Source organism: Excalfactoria chinensis, chromosome 2, assembly GCF_039878825.1.
Source record: "Excalfactoria chinensis isolate bCotChi1 chromosome 2, bCotChi1.hap2, whole genome shotgun sequence".
Lineage (NCBI taxonomy): Eukaryota > Metazoa > Chordata > Aves > Galliformes > Phasianidae > Excalfactoria > Excalfactoria chinensis.
Genome location: NC_092826.1, coordinates 34,773,427 through 34,795,727, shown reverse-complemented (window position 1 = coordinate 34,795,727; position 22,301 = coordinate 34,773,427). Strand labels below are relative to the sequence as shown.

The 22,301-nt window shown below is 41.9% G+C and overlaps 1 protein-coding gene across 5 annotated transcripts in view; it reads left to right on the top strand.

The window, feature by feature from the left end:
- CHD7 (chromodomain helicase DNA binding protein 7) overlaps positions 1 to 22,301 on the top strand; it is a 126,524-nt gene that overhangs the window by 25,093 nt on the left and 79,130 nt on the right. For all 5 annotated transcript variants that reach the window (XM_072328528.1, XM_072328527.1, XM_072328525.1 and 2 more), the window contains one exon: positions 13,650 to 15,505. In XM_072328528.1, the coding sequence (XP_072184629.1) occupies positions 13,826 to 15,505 (1,680 nt within the window). In that variant the 5' untranslated portion in view covers positions 13,650 to 13,825. The remainder of the gene's footprint in view (positions 1 to 13,649; positions 15,506 to 22,301) is intronic.

Below are 22,301 nucleotides of genomic sequence, written 5' to 3'. Positions count from 1 at the left end.
GTTTTGAGGAGTTCTGTGATCTCACTGAAGGGTTTTAATATTAATTTGTCACTGGTGTTATGGTTGTGTTTTGATGATAGTCACTTAGGAGATGGGTGTTAGGCAACCAGTTGAAAATTACTGTAAAGTGATGTATTTTTTTTTTTTTTAATGATTCCTACGTTCAACTTGAAATCCCAGAGCACGTTAAAAGTGCTAATGCTCGTTCACCGGAAAGCAAGATTTCCACGTATTCCTCAAATTAGCACTGGTAGCAGCTACGTGCATGTGTGACTTTGTCGTGGGTGTCTCTCTAGCTGGGGATCGTGCATTTATTAGCTTGATGTTGGTGGAAACGGGTAATATAGAAATAAATACTGCGCATTTGGGGAGAATGAACGTATTGTGTTACTGGAGGTGTAATACAGTTCTGAATGGTTTTCTGTGCTAATGCATGGCCATCCATGCAGTTGTCACACATTGTTCTGTGCAAAGAGAAGCTCTGTGCCCATGAAATGTGCCGCCTTCTTGAAAAATATGGAGTGAATGAAACGGTAACCAAGGAGGAGAGGACTTGATGACACAGGAATGCTTTTCTTGATGGATAGTAGTTACGTGACTCACCATCTGAGTTGGGCGCTCACTCACGAGCGACTATCACGCTGTTAATAGACTCGTAGTTCAGCTAAGCAGTGACGGTGGGTATGGAGGTATCAGGTAAAGGGCTCTGCAATGTTTTTTAGCCTCTTGTGTTTTGGAGCATTACTAGAAAAGATGCAGTCAGGGTCAAAGAGAAGCCAACTTGTGGATTATTACTTTATTTCCTACATTTGGGAACAACAAACAGCGGTTACTGATGGTTTGAGAGTTGGATTATCTGGTATGCTAGTCCTTGTAGCCAACAGGCTCTCTGGTTAATCAGCCATTGTACGGTGCAGCAGAAATGGGAAATCACTTCAAATGACTGAATTAGTAGTTATCTGGGTTTGCATTCGGTCAAAGGTGCAGATGTCAGAAAAAGAAGCAGGGAAAGCCAGGCAGCCTCTGGGCTCCTATGAAATCTGAGGTTTGAAGTATGCTCTGGCATCTTTAGCCTAGTTCTCAAAACTATAAAGGTACCAGAATGTGTTCTGTAACATGGTTTCATTTCTAACAGATGTCATAAAGAGTGGTATGTCTTTTGTGAAATAACAGATGGATGCTGCTTTTCTGACAGTATTAAAAAGCATCAGTATAAATGATTGGACTATATTACTGTCATAGATTTGAAATAGAGGTGCTACATAGGTTTCTATCTTATATATGTTCCTTGCATCAGTGCTCTGTTGATGTATATTTTCTCCTTTCCTCTCAAACGAAATCTAAACTTGTTTTGGTTGACTTCAGCTCTGGGGAAAAAAGGCTTCTACAGTACTGCTCTGGACCTTAGTTGTAAATTTGCTCCAGTTTTGATGCCACTACTTCATTTAGTACTTTAGAAGATGAGAGAAGAACATAGTTTTGTCCTTGTTGTGAAGAAAATGTAGGGGATAGTTATGAAACATGAAAAACGAACTGTACAATTTGAGTAAAGTAGTATCTCATCATTGTATCAACAATCTTTAGTTCCCAGATTATCAACAAGGGCTATTTGTGGACCAGGCTGATAGCATGGAGCTGACTGATTTAAATGAACTAAATGGAATTGCATGTTTATTGTAGAGAGAAGAAGAGTTACCCTGTTCCTTGTTAGGGTATCTTGAGGTTGTAAAAATAAATAATCCCTTTTGTATGTTATGCTGTTTACAATCTTCAGATCCCTAAAGTATAAGATAAGCGCACACTCAGATTTTGATGAAGTGCTGTGCAGGGATTTGTTGTTTTTGCACCAATTTTCTAATAAGAGTCTTAATATTGTTAGAAGTGAGGGATAGAATCTGCTCAGTGAAACCTTTTTGCCTTCTGACCCTGGAAAGTTGCTTTGTACGTGGCCAGAAATCAATCACAGAATGGCTCGGGTTGGAAGGGACCTCAAAGATTATCTAGTTCCAACCCCCCTGCAGTGGGTAGGGCTGCCAACCGCTAGATCAGGCTGCCCAGGAACCCATCAAGTCTGGCCTTAAATGCCTCCAAGGATAAGTAAACTACAACTTCTCTGGGCAAAAGCACAAAGACAGTTTTCCAGAGGAGTAAGAAGTTACCAACAACCTTAATATTAAGGAAATACTTTTAGTTTTTGCTATCAGCAGCCTTTGAGTAAGTCGAGAATCCAGCTTCTGGTGTCACTCAAGCTTGCTGTGGGGCTTGGCTGACTAATGAGGGATGCTTTAGAAAGGGAAAGTGGCAGCTATCTTACCTGGATGCTCAGAACCAGGCTGGAGTAATTTGCAAACTGTGTAAGATGTGCTGGGTGCTGTGAAGTTATGATAGGTGCAGTTGGTGATACATCTTCCATTAGCATCCGTTACTCTGTGACACGAGAGCTGGGTTTGAGGGCTGAACAACAGCATCTCCCTTTTACAGAACCTATGTCCAAGTGGCATAAAGTTAGTTTGTCTGGTTAAGTCATTGTATGTTTAAAGTGATAAGACACTGAAGTTTCTCAGATTATATATATGTGTGTGTGTGTGTGTGTGTGTGTGTGTATGTGTATATTGCTTGCTTTGCTTTGAGTGTGTAGTTTCTGTTGAGGATATAACCTGTGATTTTTCTGAGGTGGTCTTCTCTTATTTCAAGACTTAAGTACAGAAATGATTGTCCTCTGACGGGACGTGAGGATTTCAGGTGCAGGGTAAGGAAAGGAAGAATTGCAGCAGTCATCTGTACTTTAGGTTTCTGGATAATACTCTGTGATTAGATACAATAATTAAAAAGGTGGTGTAAAAAGTTGGTCAGGAAAGCTCACTGCAGAGGTTTATTGGTATTAGGCAGTTTATTGTCTCTAGGTTAAAAGTGATGATGAAATGAAAATATGTAGTGTGGGATATATAATGGGGAGGACAAGGAGCTAAATTTTGTTCTGTAAACATCATTAATGAAAGAGTTACCTGAATCTCAGCTGTAAATCCAAATAGCATTCACTTATACAAGCACAAGCATTCTGTCTGACACCAATGCCTGTGATTCCTAAATCAATTGATTTCTAGCAGAGCCTCATCCATTCTATTTCCTCAGCTGTGCAGTGTATATTGGGTTCAAGGTGATGTAAGTCTTTGCATGCTGAGAGAGAGAGAGGCCACTTCCTGATGTGCTAAGGATGCTATGAGAATGCCATTTACTGTTTGCTTCTTAAGGGAAACACAGTGTAAGGGCTCATAGTTTTGGTCTTTTGATGGCTGCTGAATTCTGAATGAGTATTTTTTTTTTGTAGGAAGAAAATCAAATTGTAATTTTTAATAGCTTGTGAGGAAAGGAATACGTGTTTAGATGTTTGAGTCCTGAATTCTTTTGTCCTAGGATCTGTGTTGCTTAAGTGGTTTTTCCTCTTGTTTTTCTTTATCGAGGCTATTTCATGAATCAGACTTCTTCCCTAAAGGAATTGCTAGTCCAGCAAAGTTGATCCCCAAACTTCTTCCACAGCTATCGCTATCAAAAAAATAAGCTTTCTTATTTCTTATGTCTGTGGAATAGTTTCTCAGAAAAATGAGAATGCAGCCTTTAATTTACTTGCATTTCCTACTTTAAAATAAACAATTAGCAAACAAACCGAAACACCAAGGGAACAAAAAAGAATCCCTCTGCACTAAATTTGAATCTCACAGAAGTTTTTCACTGAGTAGAAATAAATCTGTTCGTGCTGAAGGGAGAGCACTGTGGGAATGGGTTTATTTTTAAGAGGTCTTATAAGCGTATAATCTTCTTCGAATGAAGCAGAAGATTGATAAATTTGAAAGGTTAATTTAAATGAAATGATTAGGAACAGTGAAGGTGATGCTTTTAGTTTTAAAATTGAGTTTAGCTCAGCTTTTTGAGAGAAGATGGAAGAACCTACGGAGAAACAGAACCGGTTTCCACTTTTGTTTTCAGATGAGTCCTTCCTTTCACGTCTTATCCATGATTGGATTTGTAGCACTGTTGATGTATTGTCATCAGTCTCTGAAAAGCTTGTGGAGAACTCAAGAACTTTCCTGTTGGGGGTTGTGGCAGATGAATGTCAGCTGCTTCTAGTCCTTTCAATAGCTTGAATGACTGTGGCTCTGGAGACTGGGTCAGTAATTATCTTTGACTTGCAAACTACTTTCTCGTCTTGGTGAAAATGGGAGTTAGATAGCATGGTTCTAAAAGTACAGAAGGCAGGTTTTTTTCTCCCTGAAAGACTTTTTAAAGTAGAAATACATTGGAGTCATTTTAGAAGTGCGTATCAGTTAAACTTTGCACTTGAAAGCACCTCAGTTCTTCTTTATAAGGAAGAAACTGGAGACCTATTAGAGATCTACACGAGATGATTTGGATCTCTTCATTCGGAATCTCCTCAGGTTATATCTAGGAAATCTATTGCAGTCCTGCAAAGAGAGAAAAGCTACAGTGGATACAAGACCTGATGGCACTGATCTGGCAGTCTCCACTCTAGCTGTGTAACTTCTTGCCAGGATTGCCTGTGCTATGTAGGCACCTTTTTCCACGTGTGTATGCACTCTGTGAACTGTCCTGTGCTTAAATTTGGATCAAGGCAAAGGGATGTAGGATAAGTGAACTTTGAAGATAGCAGTTCCTTCATTCTTCAATGTCTTGTATGTTGGGAACTGTGGAGAGCTCCAAGCTCTTTTTGTCACTCCTTTGTAGAGAATAGCTCAGTGTAGTCACTTATGATGCGGTCTTAATAATTGCTGATCATCCCTGAGGCAGGTGTCATATTAAAAATAATAATAATCAAACTTAATTTAGACATTTAAGAGCTTGTTCCCAGTCCGCAGGCCAAGAATACCTTTTTGGCAAATCTTTCTTCAAAAAGAAAGAGTAGGATGTTGTAGATGCTTGTTGTCTCTGTTCATTGCAGGGGAGTTGGACTAAATGAAGTTCAGTTCCCCTTCCAACTCAAATGATTCCATTAAAAAAAAGCTCTGGTAGTCCAATAAACAGAGGTTATGGGAAGCGTTTTGGGATTTGTTCTGTGTGTCAGCTGCCATGTTCTGTGGGAAACTAGTGGATCTGCTTAACAGTTCAGGCAGTAAATGAAGGATCCTCAAATCTCTTCATCTATTCTATCTCTCCTGTACCATCTTGCTTCTCCCCTCACCCCCAAATCCTTTTTCTCTATGTTTGACTTAAACTTAGTGAAATAACGTAGCAGTACCTTTGCGTAGTCTAATGCATAAAATAAAACAAAGAATGATTCCATATTAGTACGTTTGTTAGAAAAGAGATCTGTAATGTCTTAAAGGGAGATCTGTAAAATCCAATAGACTGTATGTGATTTCATTTTAAGTATTTAGTTTATAAAATATTGATGTTATTTAGGGGGAAAAAAATTGATGATTTGTAGTCCTTAACCAATGTAATATATATTTTTCCTATTTGCTGAAAGGTTCAAAGGCAGCGTGCTGAATGTATTGGGCAAAAATTACCGTCAGGGCTAGAAGCTGAATGAGGGCTTGAGTTCAGATGTAGGATGATTCATCTTGCTACAAGTAAAGAGGATAAAGGGGAACTACAGTTTTGTTCCGTGATGCTGAAATATGTTCCCTTTAGTTCTGTGAAAACTCTGGCTTTTCACTTTGGATATATAAGGCGTATTTATCTTCACAGAAATGAGTGTGGATATGTGGTTCCTGTACAAATGCATGCTGTGATCTCCCAGTATTTATGAAGAACACATGTACAGGAAAATGACTCTTAAGTACAAGTCATAAATTGAAATGATTATAGAATATACGTGGACAAATATACCATGTGTGGTACGGGCAGACTGTAATTTCATCAAGTGGTTTTTCAGACTTCATAAACTATGAATGAAACATGATTGTATTGGCCTTATAACAGGTAAAGTAAAATACGGGATCTGGCTACTTTAAAGTGCTCATAATTCCCTGGCTGGAAATAGCCTTTTGGGATAATGATTAAGTCTTAAAACCTGCCTGTGATTAAAAAAAAAAAAGAAATAAATACATTTGGGTGAAAATCACGTGTTCGGAAACCCTGGGAAACATTCAAGTATCCACCTCATGAATTTTTACAGCGCCCAGCTTTCCGAACACGGGGAGGCAATTCCAACCGCTCCATTCCGACCGCTCAGACGTCGTGCAGGGCGCTGAGCCCCGCTCCTCCTCCAGCCGCCCGCTTCTTCGCCTCTTCGGCGGTGCGGGCCGCTTCGCTGACCGCGGAGCTCCGGCAGCGGCACGCCGAGGCCGGCTCGGCAGGCCAGGGACGCCGGGCAGCCATGCCTGCGGCCTGCCCGCCCGCGCTAAGCCTCCCGCTCGCCTCGGTGACCTCTGCCCCTCGGTATCCTGTGACACCCCGCCTGTCTTTGTGCTCAAGTTTACTCGTGATGGATACATTTCCCTCCCAATCGCAGATGCCGGGCTCCGGCCGAGCCGGCAGATAAATTATTTTCAGCTGCAGGCCCCGGCGGGGGTGGGGGGGGAAGGAGAGCGAGGAGGGCGGCCGGAGCTGCCCCGCGCCCCGGCCGGCCCGCTGCCGTCTCCAGCTTCTCCTGGAATATGAAAGGGGACGGCTCGCAGCCCCTCTGATCCTTTTTAAATGCAAAAGAATGTAGGAAATTGCCAGATCAGTTGGTTAATCAGTGACAACTGCAGTGGGCGCACAAAAAGCGCGGCCCTTAACAAGAGGCATCCGTTGCGCCGGGTGTTTTTTCAGCGCCTCAGCGGGTCGCCGCAGGCCCCACCTCTTGGATCCTCGGCTGGGTTAGTGTCAGCTTTATAAGGGGACGTAATTGCTAGGAGCTTTCTGGTGACTGATGGCAGCAATATCAGGCTTCCCCCCGGGTCCCGCTCGGGCTTTTTGTTCGCTGTCCACAGCGGCTGCAGCGCTTCTCCTTCCAGTTGTTCACGCCGAAAACCGTGCGTTAACGTGAAGCTGCTCCTCTAAACGGCGTTATTTGGCCGATAACGCGGCTATCGAGTGTTTATGAAAGTATTCCCGAATCGTTTGTTGTGGCGGCAGTTGTTTCTTTTGGGGCTTATTTTTAGGTAAACCTCTCCCTTCTCTCATCTGTCTTTCAACCTTGTGTTGGTGGTTGGATGACCGAAGAAGTCCTTTTAAAGTGCCAACCCCTGTAATGCTAAAACCGAAGTGTTTCTGGCTTCGTTTACTCTCCCCCTCCCCCCACCTCGTGTTTGTAGTGTACTTAAATGTAAAAACAATTCCTTCCCCTTGCCCTGGTTGCCTCATTAAAAATCCCCAGATGCACACTTTAAATAAAAGTATTTAACACGTTTCCTTTTTTTTCTTCTTATCCAGACTGGAAAAGAAGCGCGTGCTGGTGGCTGCTTGCTTCACGCTGTGGGTGCTGGTTTAAAATTAGCAATGCCCCATGTTGGGAGCAGCGTTTGCAGCCCCACCGACGTTGCAATGCAGAACTCGCTGCCGGTGTGTGTTGTAACACCAGGCCGGACGGGTTTGCATCATCCTCCTCCTCGATGATGCTGTTGTGGTTCTTGTATCAAAGCTGCTGTGAACTTGAATGACGTAGGATATTGTTTCCAAATGTGTGGCACAGGCTGAACTCTCGCTGGTCATTCCTGCATCAGCTGCTTGACAGCAGCAAGCTGCCAAATATTCTAAGGCTGTTGTGCCCTCAGTTGCCTCTGTAAAAGTATGTTCTTTGCCAAAGTACGTGATGCGTTAAGGAAATAAAATACAGTCTGCTTTCTACTTAAATGCTGTATGGGAAACTTGAATTTCTTGACCCCAAAATGCTACTGAGTAACATTCGTGTTGTTTAGGTGACTCTGTATGCAAAAACTGATTATGAGGGAAGGCACGTGAAGTTTTCATTCCAGCTTCCCTGCCCTCCATTCCTACTTTAACAGGAGACACTGACTGCCTTAAACTTGGCACTGTGGATGTGTTCTCTGTGAAGACCTAATTAACTGGGTTTTACTAAGACAGATGTGAAATTAAACTCCTCAGAAATGCTTATGCTGTATTTGCTGGCTCTTCCCACTGAAGACAGAATGTTTCTGAATCGCCTGAGTTCATTCTTTTCATCCTTGTGAGTCCGTTCTTTCTTTCCTGGGGCAGGGGAGGAGCGAGATTCCTGGCATCCTTTGATCTGATACAAACTATATGGACTTGATTTTTAACACAGCTGTACTCTCTGAAGTGTTTACTATATAAAGAGGGGGAAAAAAAAACGTCTTTTAGGCAGTCATAACGATTTCTTTGGAAGTTACAGTCAAAAATCATATTGTAATCAGTTTCCAGATCTGCTATTTTTTGTCTAATCTATGTGCCAGAGGAATGTACCATGCGTGGAGAGCTGTCTGTGATAGAGTGAGAACTAAACATTCGCTCAAACATTAAGCAAGCAGGAGACCAGGTGTGCTTCCCACGTGCATGGTTCAGCACTTGCGTAACTGTCCAGGCAGAAGTGCTGCTTGCTTTGTAGGTAGATGAGCTGAAAGGTAGAAGTCTCATCAGCTATCTTCCATAACTCATTTCTCAGCATAATTTTCGTGGAGTTATCGAGATGTTTCACGTGTTTATGAATTTTTAGGTGAATGCTTTCCTCCAAACATAAGATGATCTCTTTGGTTCCTGTTATTTCTGTCACCTACTCCTGCACAACAAATACTTAGATTGCTACCCCTGACAGCCAGTGGGAGCTTAGTGGTTTTGAAAAGCAGTTTAAATATGGAATATTTAAATGCAGATTTAGTAGCCTAATGTTTAATCCTACATTTTGAGGCTCCGGTCTCAAAATGACCTTTGGCATGGCTTTGGTGTTTAGCGTGAGAGGTCTTTTTGGCCTAATTCTTCAAAACAGCGTGTTGTTTTTCAGCATTTATCGTCTTGTATTATGGATACATAGCTGCATTGTATAAAAAAACCCTGTGTCTGTCAAGTACTTAAAGGGGTCTGTGTGAGATACCACTGATAGCTGTAAACGTATCAGCTGTATATGATACTGTAGGACATGTCTCGCTTGGAAGAGGAACTTTGAGCAGTCAGTATTAGCTGCCTTTACACATTCTGTTTACTTGTTTTATGGCTATCAAGAAATGGTGCTGAATCTCTTGTGTAGAAGGATGTAGAGGGACCTGCCTGTTTACAAATAGCCTGAACAGAATGTGCAGATGGCATTGTGGAAGGCAGGCATGTCTGTATGCTGCCCTTGTCTCTTCCTGTTCTTGAGAGCTGGGACCTGCTGCTTTCTGCCTTGGGAACAAGGCTAATGAAATTCAGGTTTTAGTGTCCTCAGCACTAGATCAGGTTATGATTATGCAGCAGCCAGTTTTGTTCCACTCATAAAAGTGGGAAGCTGCCTAAGGCTGCTGGGCTCTGAAATACTAAGTCAAGCAATGGTTAACTATGAATTAGATGTGAAGTCTGGCCGTTTAGGACTGGAATGCTGTGGACTAGAGTAAATGTAAGCTTTGTCTGCTGAGACAACAAGGTTGTTAAGCAATCGGCTGTGTCCTGGTAGTTGGGATCATAACAATCGCTTTGAATAGGAGTAGGTTGTCTGGGCAGCATTAAGGAAATATATAAGGAAATAAGGAACTCTTTTGAGTTCGGTCTGGTTGATGCAAACTCTCATGCTCAAACAGAAAAGCTATAGAATTTCATAGCAAATAGATGTTGTTTTGTGAATTTCTGTTAGTTTTAACTTATGGGATAGTCGAAGATAATGCATAAATCTGTATTTTTAAACCGTGTAATTAAAAACAGCTACAACAAAACACACCAAACAAACAAAAAAACCCACATCATTTTTGGGCTGAGCTTACATGGTGGTCAGTCTTGATCCAGTCTTGGTCTTAGTATGCTTACTTTCATGGGAAAGGGAACTGTACTACATAGAACTGTAGAATCATAGAATGGCCTGGGTTGAAAAGGAACCACAATGATCATCCAGTTTCAACCCCCTTGCAATGTGCAGGGTCACCAACCACCAGACCAGGCTGCCCAGAGCCACATCCAGCCTGGTCTTGAATGCCTCCAGGGATGGGGCATCCACAGCCTCCTTGGGCAACCTGTTCCAGTGTGTCACCACCCTCTGAGTGAAAAACTTCCTCCTGAAGATTTTCCTAGGGAACATATGAGCTAGAATTACACCCTGGTAGAGGACTTAACTTTGTGTATGTCTGTGGTGTGGTTGTTTTTTTTATTTTTATGATCCTGGAGGATTTAAGCAGGAAAATAACATTGCTTATAGTGGAAAAAGAGAAGAAATGATCGTAGCTTGTGATAAGGCTGTGACTCTTGTGACTTGCTTAACTATCTAGAAGGCATCTATCCTGTTAAGATAAAAGGTTGAGAGCTTACTAGGAAATTCTAGGATTGACTGTTTTCTTATCAAAAGGTGGTTAACTTGTTTTGATCAGACTGTAGCTGCTATAGTTGTTCGTTCTTAAACATGCACTGTTAGTTGTGTATCAATCACATCAGAGGCATGACTTTATTATTTGGAGAAGTAGAATAAGTTTTGGTGAGAGCACAGCTGATTGTAAAGGACCGCAGCCGTAAATCTAAAGCCAAACTTACATGAAGAAATACTGCTATGGCTTGGAGACATCTTCTCAAACACGTTCTCATGCCGTGTTCCAAACCTAATAGCTTTAGCATTAACAGCACAAGCGTGAGACCAATTCACACTTCAGATAAAAATGCAGAGCTGAAATCATAGTGGCAAACAGTGTTTTCTCTCTTAGTTTAGATGATGGATTTGTTTGCATACAAACTGCACTGTAAAAAAGTTGCTTTTCTTTTAACAACTCTGTGCTGAGGAAAGCAGATGTGCTGTGGAACCCAAAACACATCTCCTTCTGTACAGGTCCTAGCACAGATCTGCAGGCTGTGTTGGAGTCAGCTGGGCAGAGCTGAGGTGTGTTTGTTTAAACACAACCCTTACCCTACTTTAACTCAGTTTTGTGGGTAGAGTAGCTGGCCCTAACTACTGTTTGCTGATGTTGGTGGCTGACTAGCGCCTGAGTTTTATTGGAAGCTTGTCAACTGACAAACAGTAAGCAAAGCAAATTCAAATGTGTGTCTTATTTGCGTATCTGTGTTGCTGGAGATGCTGGTAGCTTATCTGTGACTAGTAGCAAAGTGAGAATTCTTCTTGTGGAATTCAGTTGTTTTACTGTGAAACTTCATTAGAGTTTCAGGAAGGTAGAGTATGTCTGCCTTTAAGAGTGGTCATTTTAGTGGCTTACCTAACAAAATCACTACAAATTCTTACCTGCCCAGAATTCTGTGAATGCATGCAGGATTAGTTGTTGGGGGCAAAGAGATCCTCAACTGATCTCAAGTTTGATATTGCTCAAATAGAAGCTGGGAGGTGACAGGAGCAGTGCACTGTGCTTCTTAGTATTTCACAGAATCACAGAATGGCCTGGGATGGAAAGGACCTCAAGGATCATGAGTCTCCAACGCCCCTGCCACAGGCAGGGCCACCAGTCTCCACATTTAATACTAGACCAGGCTGCCCAGGGCCTCATCCAACCTGGCCTTGAACACCTCCAGGGATGGGGGCATCCACAGCCTCTCTGGGCAGCCTGTGCCAGCACCTCACCGCTCTCATAGTAAAGAACTTTCCCCCGACATCTAATTTAAACCTTCCCTCCAAGCAAAGAGCCTTTTTCGTTAGGCAGAGACCCACAGTATGTGATACTGCCCAGCTTTGCCAGCTTCTGACTGCAGTGTGTAGTGTCACAGGTCTTTGGCTGTTTCTGAATCACCGCAGGGATTTTCTCCATGACCAAATACCTTCCTCTGCAGCAGTCTTCATGCAAAAAGCTCGCTTCTGTGAAGGAAGCTTTTTCTTGCTTTGTTGGAGCTTTCTTATGCTGTGCTTTAATAAACTGTTTGAGGTGAGAAATGCTACAGATGGCTTTTGCTTAATAAAGGAAATGAAATCAAAAGAAATAGTTATTAAGAGACATGAAGGTGGCTCGTAGGAATTTACCCTCAAGTGATTTAGAAATATAAGTGTTAATATCCCAGCTGAGCACTAAAGAGATTTAAGAGTGTAGTTTTAAAGGTGACATTCAAATGCTATTTTAAGAGGAGTGATAAATGCTTGTGCTTTTCCTTGTGCCCTCTGCTTCATGCTGTAGAAGCTCCCCTTGACAATGACTGCAAGAAGTGTAATGAATGTGCTGATATTTTCTCCCTAAAACTCGTTTGGGACAAATTGCATCCAGTTGAAATAGTCCAGCTTGGCATTTTGCATCCAAAGTGACAGAAAGCATCTCTTCTCTGTGACAAAATGTGAGATGTGAATGTACATGTAGGTAGACCTTGTTTTGTGTGAGTGCTGATTATTAAGGGCAAGTCAATATCTGCAAATACGGTTTCTACTAAATAATGACAACAAAGTAGCAGTAGTTATTTTGGTTTTATTTGCAGCATGGTTGGCTACCAGTTTCAAGTTTATTTCTGTAGTTATAGAGTTTAAAATTCTTGTTCTAGAAAGAAAAGGTATAATGTTAGACCAACTAGTTTGAGCCATAAAAAGCAAACTCAGAATAGTTGTGGGGAAAAGGAGACATTTCAGAACACACCAGGTTTCCCACGAAAAAACTAGCCTGGAAATTCTCTGAAGCTGTTAATGTGCGTTACAGCATTTCCCCCACCCCAAATCCAAGTGCGTACTGTTTGACTGTTTAATTTCTTTTACCGTAGCTGTTTCTCCTTAGTGAGTTATACAGATGATAAATTTGGGCAGAACAAAACTTTAGTGTGGTCTTCTGTATTATTATGGTTGCTATTAGGCTCATGATTACTCGAAGGTGCCTAAGGAAGGGTGGTGATGGTGTTAAGGAAATTACGGCATGCATTCAGTCATCCTCTGTGTCATAAAATGAAGAATTTAAGCATATGGTTTTGCTGAAATGAGTGGACGTGTCAAGTTGTCTTTCAGTTTATAACTTTGTTAAATTAAGATAAATTATATATTAAAAAAGATAATAATAAATAAAATCCCTGCAAAGTATATGTGTTTTTCCCCTAAACATCAAGTTGAGACTTAGAGTTTGGTATATTTTCAAGGGTCACCTCTGTGTGTTGAAAAATCTGTTCTCCGTATGACTAACTTTAGTCTGTCGCAGGACACGGTGCTTCTGCTTGCTCATCTGATTACGCAGCTCAAGGGAATAAGGTTAAGGACATGCTGTTGGTAACTAGAGCGTTTTCAGGGCTTTAGTTGGGCAGATGGGCTGCTTGGCTATATTCATGCATCTGCCTACCTGCTGTGGCAGCTGCTGCTGCTGCACGTTGTGTTCTTTTGTTCTATTCCACCCAAGAAAGGAACGCTAGGAAGTGTAGTGAATGGATTAATTTAAGGTTAAGGGTGGTGTTTTGCTTGCTTCCTAACTCCGTGTCATAATAAAGCTTCTGATAAAGACGATGCGAGCTTCTTAAAGTGAAATAGATTTTTTTAAGCTGTGTTTCTGGGGCTGAAACTAGCTGTCATTGTACAGAAAACAGTCAACTGTGTTTTCTTTATGTTGCCCGATGTTACTTATTTCAATATTTTCCTTTCTTTCTCTCCCTTCCCCCACTTCTAGGAGCAGTAACCAGACTTTGCCTGACACTGCGTGGTCCAAAAGAATTAAGGAAATATGGAATGACATGAAGGAGATTAGTTAAGGATTAAAGGCTTTGAGGACAAAACACCTCGCCGAGGTGAAGCACAGACTAGCGTTCTAGTTGTAGCTCCAAGGAGCTGTGTGCTGCAAAAAAGATGGCAGATCCAGGAATGATGAGTCTGTTTGGAGAAGATGGGAATATTTTCAGTGAAGGGCTGGAAGGTCTCGGAGAATGTGGATATCCTGAAAACACAGTAAATCCTATGGGGCAGCAAATGTCCATGGATCAAGGATTTCCCTCTTTACAGTCATCTCTTCATCATCCCCCTGCAAATCAAAATCAAGCAAAGTTGACCCATTTTGATCACTATAATCAATACGAACAGCAGAAAATGCACCTGATGGATCAGCCGAACAGGATGATAAGCAGTGCCCCTGGGAATGGTATAGCATCTCCTCATTCACAGTATCACAACCCTCCCGTTCCTCAGGTTCCTCATGGCAGCGGTGCTAGTGGTCAGATGGGAGTCTATCCCAGCATGCAGAACGAAAGACACGGGCAACCCTTCGTAGACAGTGGCTCGATGTGGGGGCCGCGGGCAGTTCAAGTGCCAGACCAGATAAGAGCACCATACCAGCAGCAGCAGCAACAGCCGCAACCGACACAGCCGCCACAAGCACCCTCTGGACCCCCGGGGCAGGGCCATCCTCAGCACATGCAGCAGATGGGAAATTACATGGCTCGTGGTGATTTTTCAATGCAACAGCATGGTCAGCCGCAACAGCAGAGGATGAACCAGTTTTCTCAAGGCCAAGAAGGCCTCAATCAGGGAAACCCTTTCATTGCCACCTCAGGACCTGGCCACTTGTCTCATGTGCCCCAGCAGAATCCCAGTATGGCACCTTCTTTGCGACACTCAGTCCAGCAATTTCACCACCATCCCCCCACTGCTCTCCATGGAGAATCAGTAGCCCACAGCCCCAGATTCTCCCCTAATCCTCCCCAGCAGGGTGCTGTTAGGCCGCAAACACTTAATTTTAGTTCTCGGAGCCAGACGGTACCCTCACCTACTATAAACAACTCAGGGCAGTATTCTCGATATCCTTACAGTAACCTTAATCAGGGATTAGTTAATAATACAGGGATGAATCAGAATTTAGGCCTTACAAATAACACTCCAATGAATCAGTCTGTACCAAGATACCCAAATGCTGTAGGATTTCCATCAAACAGTGGTCAAGGACTAATGCACCAGCAACCCATCCACCCTAGTGGCTCACTTAACCAAATGAACACGCAAACTATGCACCCTTCACAGCCTCAGGGAACTTATGCCTCTCCACCTCCCATGTCACCTATGAAAGCAATGAGTAATCCAGCAGGTACGCCTCCTCCACAGGTTAGGCCTGGTAGTGCTGGAATACCAATGGAAGTTGGCAGTTATCCAAATATACCCCATCCTCAGCCATCACATCAGCCCCCTGGTGCCATGGGAATTGGACAAAGGAATATGGGCCCCCGAAACATGCAACAGAATCGTCCTTTTATGGGTATGTCTTCAACACCACGGGAGATGGGTGGGCACATGAGACCAAATGGTTGTCCAGGCGTTGGCCTTGCGGATCCACAAGCAATACAAGAACGACTAATATCTGGCCAGCAGCTTCCTAGTCAACAGCAGTCTTTTCAGCAGCAAATGCCAACCTGTCCTCCCATGCAGCCTCATCCAGGGATACATCATCAGTCTTCACCACCGCCACATCCTCATCATCAGCCTTGGGCACAGCTTCACCAGTCACCACAAAACACACCGCAAAAAGTGCCTGTCCTTCAGGTAAGCTGCTTCCGATGAATAAAAAAGTGTTTTGCATTATTGTAAATGCATTTGAGTATGCACGAGATCTGTGGCTTCAAAGCAGTTGTTCTTGCTTGACTACGCTGGTTTTTTTTGCTCATTATGTGGCTTTCTTGGTGCACGGAAGCTAAAGGTAAAATAAGGTTCTCGTAACCTGCTAATGTTTTTACAGTAATTATTACAGGATGGCTTTATGGATAGACAGAAATATGATATAGCAACAGGGCTGAGTACTGCTTCTTTAATTTCACATTGGTTCTTTTGAGAGGGAAATGGAAAGCATGTGTGGCTACTCTAATTTAAGCTAGTAATATTTCTGTATTTGCAACTTGCTAAGAGGAGTGTGCGTTATAAGGGGTTTGTTTGGGTCGAACTGAGGATTTCCTTTAAGTACAAAGTGTTCTTTCATTTTTTTTTGTTTGTTTTTAAACTGAAATTTTCAGGTGTGTAAAAACGTTCAAGATGAACTTATTTCATCGCAAAGTAGTGCAGCTGAAAAGTGATGGGGCAGCGGTTTACTCAGCAGATGTGAATCGGTCTAAAATCAAATCTTCTGAGGCTTAAATAAAATCTCAAGTAAGACAGAAGTTCTGTTTTACTGAGGCCATGATCTGCTGAGTTTTGATGAAAAATATATTGCTTCCACCTTATTTTTCAATTAAAAACTAGAAACACTAAAACATCTTGATCCTTCTGTAGCTTAGTGAGTTTTGACTGCACGTTAGTACGTCAAGCTTGAGCTGCCTTTTGGGATCCTTGGGTTTGCCATGGCTCGCCTTTGGTTCTGTCAGTCAATCATTCTAGAGGTTTTGGTAATGAATGAAAAGATGTCCAAGTTATCAGAGGCTTAATTATTTTTAAAGCCACTCAGTAATTAATGCCAAGTAGCTCTGCCCATAAATATTTGGACACAATTGTTGGAATGCAGTCATAATGATACAATGTTACAATCGGCCATAAATAATATATAATAAATCATAAAAACAGCTGTCCTAGCCAGTGTCCCAGGACTGCGAGGGAGGCAGCTGCTCAGCAGTCCCCTCCTCTGCTGCCTGCCGGCTGCTTCTGTTTGCTGCTCTGCACAGCATGAGGTGGGTCTGGGAATCAGATGTATGTGCTGTGGAGAGGCAGCTGACGAGGAGTGGTGGATGGAGCAGCTCAACAGCTGGGAGAGGCTTCCACATTCTCCAAGGGGGTAGCGCAGAGCATGCTGTAGGGTGTTCTAGTCCTGGGAGGGAGATCATGGTACCTTGGGGTGAGGGAAAGGACAGAATCTTCTTTGGAAGGAGGAGGAAGCTCTGCCCTTGAAATGGGGCATAGTGGCTTCATAGTGGTTGTCTTTCTCTCCCCTGCCTCCCGTAAAATTGGTGTGAAATGTTGTACATATGGTGGCCTTTCCTCTTCTCCCCAGCCCTCCCCCCTCCCTCCATGTGTACATTTTGTTTGGAGATTGTAAATAACCCTTCTTGCATGGCCATAGGTTGGTGTGTTCCTGGCTGGTTAGTTTTTAATGGTGCCTCTTGACTGCATGGCTAAGCAACCCAGAAGTGGAGGGCGCTCAAGACTGCATCAAAAAATCCAAGAGAACTAGCAGAAATTTTGAAAGGGATCCACGACAATGTGGAGAAATCTGTGCAAAAATAATAATAATAATGATAAAAAAGCTTAGGGTGCAGGACAAGGAGTACAAGATTGGATACTTGGTTTTTTACCCTGAAGAGAGCTGATATGTCCAACATTAAAACAACAACAACAACAACAACAACAAAAAGACTTGAAAGAAAATTGTGGAAATGGTAATATAAGACTTATAAAACTAAGGGGACAAAACCCAGCATTACTGGTATCTTTCACAGCTAGCGATGGGGGAGATGTGGGAAGACTTAAGGTGACTGTAATAAGGGCTGTGCTTTAAAGCTGCCATCTTCAGCAGAGGAGTTAATGCTGTGATTTCATCTGATCATCCAGTAAACTTCTTTTTAGCAGCAGCAGATGGTTTGGGAGGAGAACGTCTGCTTGTAGAATGGGAACGTGTTTTAAATGTTCTTGGGGCATTCATTTCCTTTTAACCGACGGGGTAAAATACAGACAGCTCGACTCTGAAATGAGCTGTGCAAACTATTTCAGAGTTTTGAACTGCAGATGAATAACTTGAAGGTAAGTGCTGAAACTAAATAATTAGAGGAAAACCACACTATAACTCAAGTTACTTGATTAAAATCAGTAATTCAAACAGTTGTAGCTAGCCAAGTCACTTCTCTGTTAGCCTACTTCTGTTAAGTTTTCATTTGGTAAAAGTTATTGTTAACATACCTTCCCATTAAGTAATTAGTTTGAGATCTGACTGTAGTAATGAAACACTTGACAGGCAGGCATTTCCCCCTGGAAAACTGTTTGGATCAAATATAAATTGTTCAAGTCAATGAAAACCCGGCTCCTCCTCACCCCCTGGGGAAAAAAGAAATGCAGATGTGTAAAAACCCCGCTCTTAAGATTGAATGCAGAATCTGCAGCTATCCTGCCTCTGTCGTGGTTTCTCCTTCATGTCAGCTGGTTAGCTGAGCAACAGTTATTTAAATGACTGGTTTGATTTCATTTGTATAAAATGAATCAACGAAATGAATTTAGGCGGTGAAATGAAAATCACTGTGTATTTTTAAATCAACAGAAGCCATCTTTAGTAATTATTTTTCAGTGATTTGAAGCTAGCCTTATCATGGGAAGGCTGTAATACTTGTGGTTAACCAAATTACTGTTTTGTTTTTAGATATGTTGGAAGGAAAGTGAAGTTCTTTTGCTTTTAACTTGAAAAGAATTTCTGTGTCGATTCTAGAGTTCTTTATTTCTTTGTGTATACAAAACTGCTACTTATTTTGGCTGAGAGGTACAGCTGGTGATTGACAACTCAGCAGGGCTAGATTAATAGCTGACAGCTAGATGTGGTTATTAGGGCCTTGTTAGCAGTGAGTTCCTGGCTTCAGTTGAGTTATAGGTATTTAAATGCACCACCACAGTGTTGGGATATTGAGTAGATGTGCTTGATTTTCAAGTCCTGTTTTGGAAGTGTACTTCAGAAAAGGCCGTGGGGTGGGGAGACAGGTTCTGTGGCGGCCAGTTAGTTGGCTGAGGTACAAAGCAGAGGGTAGGAGCAGCTTGTTTGTTTTCACAGGAGAGGCATCTGTGTTGGGCTGGTGAGCTTCTGCCCTCCAAAACATTCATAAATGACGTGGAAAGGAGTGGAAAGTCAAATGCAAAATTTGCTGCTGTCTTTAACGTGCTCGAAGCTGAGTGCCAAGTGCAGGAGTGAAGTGGAGCATGCAGTAATGAAGCTAAATGATTGGAAATATGACAGGAACATCAATTGCTTGGCTGTAAGCAGTGCAAATCAAGGCATGATGCTTGGGCAGTTTGAATGTCTAACAAAGATCTCTGCTTGGGAACAGAATCTTGGTTGTTGGATGGCTATCTGAAAATGCTTTGACAGTCAAAGAAGCAGAGCAGTAGGCATTGCTATAGAAGTAGCAGAGAGCAAAACACAGATTGCTGCGGTGTTGGTGTGTATGTGCATGGTATGCCTATGTGGCAAGTGCTGTGCAGCTCTGGGTCCCTTCCTTAGGCCTCAGTAAATAAGCAGCACTTAATGGGAAGAGATTGATGGTTTGTGGAGAAGGGAAGATACAGTATTGAAACTGTGAGCAATATAGATGCATGGAGAAGGTTCTTTGTTTCCTGGATACTTTAGGGGTGTTCAGCAAATTGTCAGGTGGCAAACTCAAAACAGTACATTAAGATGCTGATCTCAGGGGTGTTGTGTAGAAAAATGTACTAGGGTTGGATAAACGTGAAGACACCGCATCTGGCTCTTCAGACCTGTGATATAAACGAGTGGCAGAGTTCATTCTCAGGATACATCTCTTGTATGTGTGTATTTGGCTCTTTTATTCTTTCACAAACTTATCAGAGATGGGATATTTGGTTAGATAGGCCTTTGGGGAGGGGGACTCTGATAATGCATAGTTGCTCTTAAACATCAACATTTTCAAACATTGTTGTAAGTATTTGAGTGTAAGAGTTTTTTCTGCCAAGAATAAACTACGTTGGGCGTCCTGTTCTACGGAACTTTTTATTTACAGTAGCTGCTGGCTACTGTGTAGGCTGGAGTTTCGAGCCCTATTCATTAAGTGCGTACCATAAACATGAAGTGATCTATGTTATTTATAGTCAAATATAGGAATACTTAAACAACAAACAGTTATGATAATAGCTTCGATACTAGATTAAATGGTAGCACTCTACAGCAGCACTGCAGGGGTTGAAGAATACCGTGTTAAGGTGCCCGGCCTCTTCTGAAGAAGGTTTTTGTTTTGTGTTACCTGTTCGCTACCAGATGCATTCTGTCTTGTTTACCTGTGGCCATGTGACTTGGCTTTCGGTGATAACTCTTGGCTCTCTTCAACATAAATGCATTCTTTTGACATTTCCTGCCCTTCCTTGTAGGGGAGGAGGCAGGGAAAGTCCAGCTGAGTCATCAGCAGACTCATCCCAGTTACAAGGCCTTTCTGCAATTAAAACTTTGTGCTTATGTTGCCTCAGCGTAATTTATACTTGGATATACCAGGATGGAGAGGGGTATTAATGCAAACTGTTATCAACTGAAGTGATCTGAAGCGATATTCTAACTCAGCAGAGAGTGCATGTTCAGTCAGTACTACTGGCATGCTCAGATGAAGTTGATTTTCCTGAGTACTTGCATTTTTTAATGCCTGGGAGTAGTCAGGAGAAGGACTCCTCATCTCCTTATTGTCTTTGCATAGCTAATTAACTTTCACTGTGTGTTGTGGAATTTTGTTTAGTAAAGAATGATGTCTGGGTTTTTTCCTACAAATGAATATTCATAAGCAATATCCCACCTCTCCAGAGAAAACTTGATCAGATATTGAATGCTCAGAATTTTCTTTTTACTGTTTTCCTGTAAATAAGGAGAACGGCTCCAAAAAATTTGAAAGAAAAAACTGTGGATGGGCACTTCCTATTTTGATAGAGAAGCTCTTTCACTTGTTGTTGGTATCTTGGGGCACTGATAACTTATTTCAGCTGTGAGCTGGTTCACACCCAGGTCTCTCAAAGGCTGTAGTAACTGATATCTAATGTTTTTACCAAGACGCAAAAGTTGGTGTTATGAACTCCATAGATATATTCCAGTCTAATAATTGGTATTAAGAGATCAAAAGAGATAAAAAAAACCACTCCTCAGCCTTCAGGAGGCTTTGTGTGTTTTTAGATGTGGGAGGTTAGAATGGCTCTGGAGTGAGTAGGCCTTTGGGCCAAAGATTTGTAGTTTTGAGATAGTTTTGCTAAGATTTTTTTGTTTTTTTAAGTGTTAAGGAGGTAGAAGCAGCTTCAGGAATACCTATTCCCTCAGGTGCCATGATTTGACTGGAATGAGAATAATTTGTGCCATGAAATTATCTGCTCTGGAGTTTTGGGTAGAGCTAGTTTGCAGCATTAGCATAAAAACACAAGTCTGCGTCAGCATACTGATTTTGAAGGCGTAAGAGTTACCAGACTTGTTCCTCAGCATGATTAGCTTGAAACTTTCTATGATATGTTGGTGACTCGAATGTGTTTTTCATTTGGAATCATTTGGATTATCTGGGGAATCTCCTAACTAGTAATATTTTTAAATCGTGCTGCTCTTCAGTTCTTAAATACTGTATTTTCATCTGCTGGTGGTCGCTTCCAGTGGGATTTGGCAGTCATCTTCTTTTTCCATGACTGAACACATTCGTATGTTTTATATTTATTTGAACGAATTTAAATCTGTTGTTTCAGGGAAGCTTTCTTCACGATTGAAGGCTGATATCGTAGAAAGAACCCTCCTGTCTGTACTAATGTCAGCTTACATAATGTAAAACACTGTGAAGTTTGAGTAAATGAAAGGAGAAACAATGGACTTTCTTCTCTTTCTTTAAATGCAGTGACAATTTTAGTAAGTTGTAGTTGAATTAGTAATTTCCTATGATTTTTATTATGGGTCCTCCTGCTCATCCATCTTGCTTTCGCATGTGGAATTTGAGGCATGTTGGTTTTATACTTACCAGCCTTTGCTGGCATAAGTTCCCCCTCTTTCTATCTTCTGACTACAGTAGATGTACCTGTTTCCGCTCTGGTGGAAGTCTTACCTTTGAAGTTGGATTTTTAATGTTTGCCTTTAGAGGCTGTTTCCTCCTTCAGTTCACAGGGACAGTGCTTTAGACTTCAGAATTTTCTAAATCAAACTGTAATGAAAGAACTGGTAATTCAGTTAGTTATGAAGCTATAACACACTGGAATGAGATGTTTTTAAAAAAGAGATAGTATCACCTGAACAGTGACTCAGAATCGCATCAAATACGTTGTATTTGTATCTTCCATTGCTTTCTTTATGCTCGTAGGAGGAAGTTTTTCACTCAGGGGATGGTAATGCACTGGAACAGGTTACCCAAGGAAGTTGTGGAGGTACTCAAGGCCAGGCTGGATGTGGCTCTAGGCAGCCTAGTCTGGTGGTTGATGACCCTGCACATAGCAGGGGGGTTGAAACCAGGTGATCTTTGAGGTCCTTTCCAACCCAGGCCATTCTATGATTCTATGATCCTGTGTTTCTCATCTTTCTAGATGTCTACGTTCTTTTAATTCTATGGATATGTATTTTACAAGTGGTGCTGTGGTCTGGGTTTGGGGTACAAACTGCTGAGTTTTTCATTTGAGATGCTATCTATCTATATGTATTGTCAAC